Source organism: Alligator sinensis, unplaced genomic scaffold (genome assembly GCF_000455745.1).
Source record: "Alligator sinensis unplaced genomic scaffold, ASM45574v1 scaffold1528_1, whole genome shotgun sequence".
In the NCBI taxonomy this organism is placed as follows: domain Eukaryota; kingdom Metazoa; phylum Chordata; order Crocodylia; family Alligatoridae; genus Alligator; species Alligator sinensis.
This window is the reverse complement of record NW_005844139.1, coordinates 11,849-13,907: the sequence shown is the minus strand read 5'-3', so window position 1 is coordinate 13,907 and position 2,059 is coordinate 11,849. Positions and strand designations below refer to the sequence as shown.

Sequence of the window (2,059 nt, the reverse complement as noted above, 5' to 3'; positions counted from 1 at the left end):
CAAAAGGGGAACAGGAAGGAGACTATGATAGAAATCCTTCACAGGCTCCAGTTCACTAATTACCAGATATCATGTAATCACATCTGTACTTGAACCCCAGGGTCTTTTCCTGTCAGGGGCAGTGTAAGACACCCACATGTCAACTGGGTCCAGGTACATTTTGAGCACCAACTCTGGTCCCACTGAGGTCAGCACACCTCAGCGCTCCCTCTGCACAACGCTCACCCAGTGTCCCTCTGGCCTGATTTGGGGGATAGATATAACTGAGTAAGCAGTGACCACATGCAAATGAGGCAGGGGACCTGCTGATAAACAGCAGCCAAGCCCCACTGAAAACCAGCCCGTGGAAGAAGAAACTCAGCATCTGTCCAGCCCACAGGGTCATTGAGGGGACCTGACATGGCAGGTCTTGGTGTGCTTCTCTTCCTGGCAGCTTGCTCAGGTGAGTACAGGAGATGCACAGACACCCAGGGAGGACAGGGCCCGGGGGGAGGAGAGAAGGTGTCAGGACCTGGGATCAGCCTAGGATGCAGCAATTCTGGGATATAATTACCACCCAAGGGTCTCCAGTATTTCTCTGTCATCAGTGTAAGTGAGAATCGACTGGGCAATTTCAATAGGAAATGCGTATCTCAGGCGTAGACTCTGTGCACTTTGATCTGCCGGGAGAAGAATAGTGGGAAAGCATCTGTCACCCCACACAGGGTGTCTGTGGATAAAACGGTTGAAAATAAAAGGAATTTAGACACTTCTAAGCAGGAACAAAAAGGGTAGACATGGATTCAACTAGGAAAGGAATTGTAAAAAAGGCAGAAATTAATAAGACGTTATTCCCTCCATTGTCCTCTCTCAGCAGGAGTCAGCTCCCAGATCCAGCTGACCCAGTCTGGCGCAGAAGTCAAGAAGCCTGGGGAGTCGGTGAAGCTGACATGTAGAACATCTGGCTACACATTCAGCAGCTATAACATGCTTTGGGTGCGTCAGGCCCCTGGGAAAGGGTTTGAGTACATTGGATATATCTATCCCAGAACTGGTAAGGGCTTGAGTACATTGGATATATCAATACCAATACTAGTGGTACAGGCTATGCCGAGGCTTTCAAAGGGCGATTCACCATCACCAGGGACACCTCCATCAGCACGGCCTATCTGCAGCTGAACAGCCTGAAGACGGAAGACACAGCCATGTATTACTGTGCCAGGGACACAGTGAGACAAAATGCATCTAGAGCAAGTCAAAAACCTCAGTGAAAGCCTCTGGGTCTTAGTCACCCCGGTGCTTGGCTCCCTTAGTCACCCCAGTGAGCACTCACCCAGTGGGGGCAACTTTGGGTCCTTTCCTCCTAAGGTCTCGGGTGACCCAAGAACCCCAGTTCCAGTACAACCCAAGGGGATTTTGGTTTCTAGGGACCCAGGTCCCTCCTTCATCCCAGAGCTCTGCGTGCATGGCTCAGAGTGCGGCAGTGGAAGAGGCAAATAGGCCAAAGTCGTTGAGAAGCCATGTTATGGGATGGCTGCTTAGAGTCCCAAACTCCATCCCGCACTGGGACAAAAGGAAGGCACTAGCCCATTCACCTGTTTTCATGGGAGTGTGATCAGAACTTCAAGGGCAGGGCTTCTGTCCCAATACTGTGCACTGGTGAGGCCATGCCTGGATCACTGTGTGCAACTTTGGGCCCCACGCGCCATCCAAGAAGGATGCCAAATTCACATTTGAAAGGGTCCAATGGGGAGAACAAAAAAAAGTAAAGAAGTCCAGGAAACAGGACCCACACAGAAATATTGGAAGAATTAGGATGTTTAGTCTGGAATGGAAGTGACTGAAGGGGATTTGATAGCAGCCTTCAAACACCTGCAGGGTGCTTATATGAAGGATGGAGACAGACTGTTCCTTGTAAGCACGGGGAGGGTGGGGAGGTAGCATAAGGAGCAATGGCCCTAAACTGCAAGACAGGAAAGGGAGGGTTGTAGATGAAGGCAATGCTCTCACCTGGAGTGTGGTTCAGCACTGGAACTTATCCCAGGAGAGGCTGTGGATTTCATAGACATTAGGGCTGGAA

The 2,059-nt window shown here is 50.5% G+C and overlaps 1 gene segment (V, D, J or C); it reads left to right on the top strand.

The window, feature by feature from the left end:
- The first annotated feature begins 355 nt into the window (after positions 1-355).
- On the top strand, positions 356-1,304 carry LOC106723474. The segment is given in 4 exon segments: positions 356-442; positions 857-998; positions 1,040-1,208; positions 1,293-1,304. Coding segments are annotated over 4 exon segments (366 nt in total).
- The last annotated feature ends 755 nt before the right edge of the window (positions 1,305-2,059 follow it).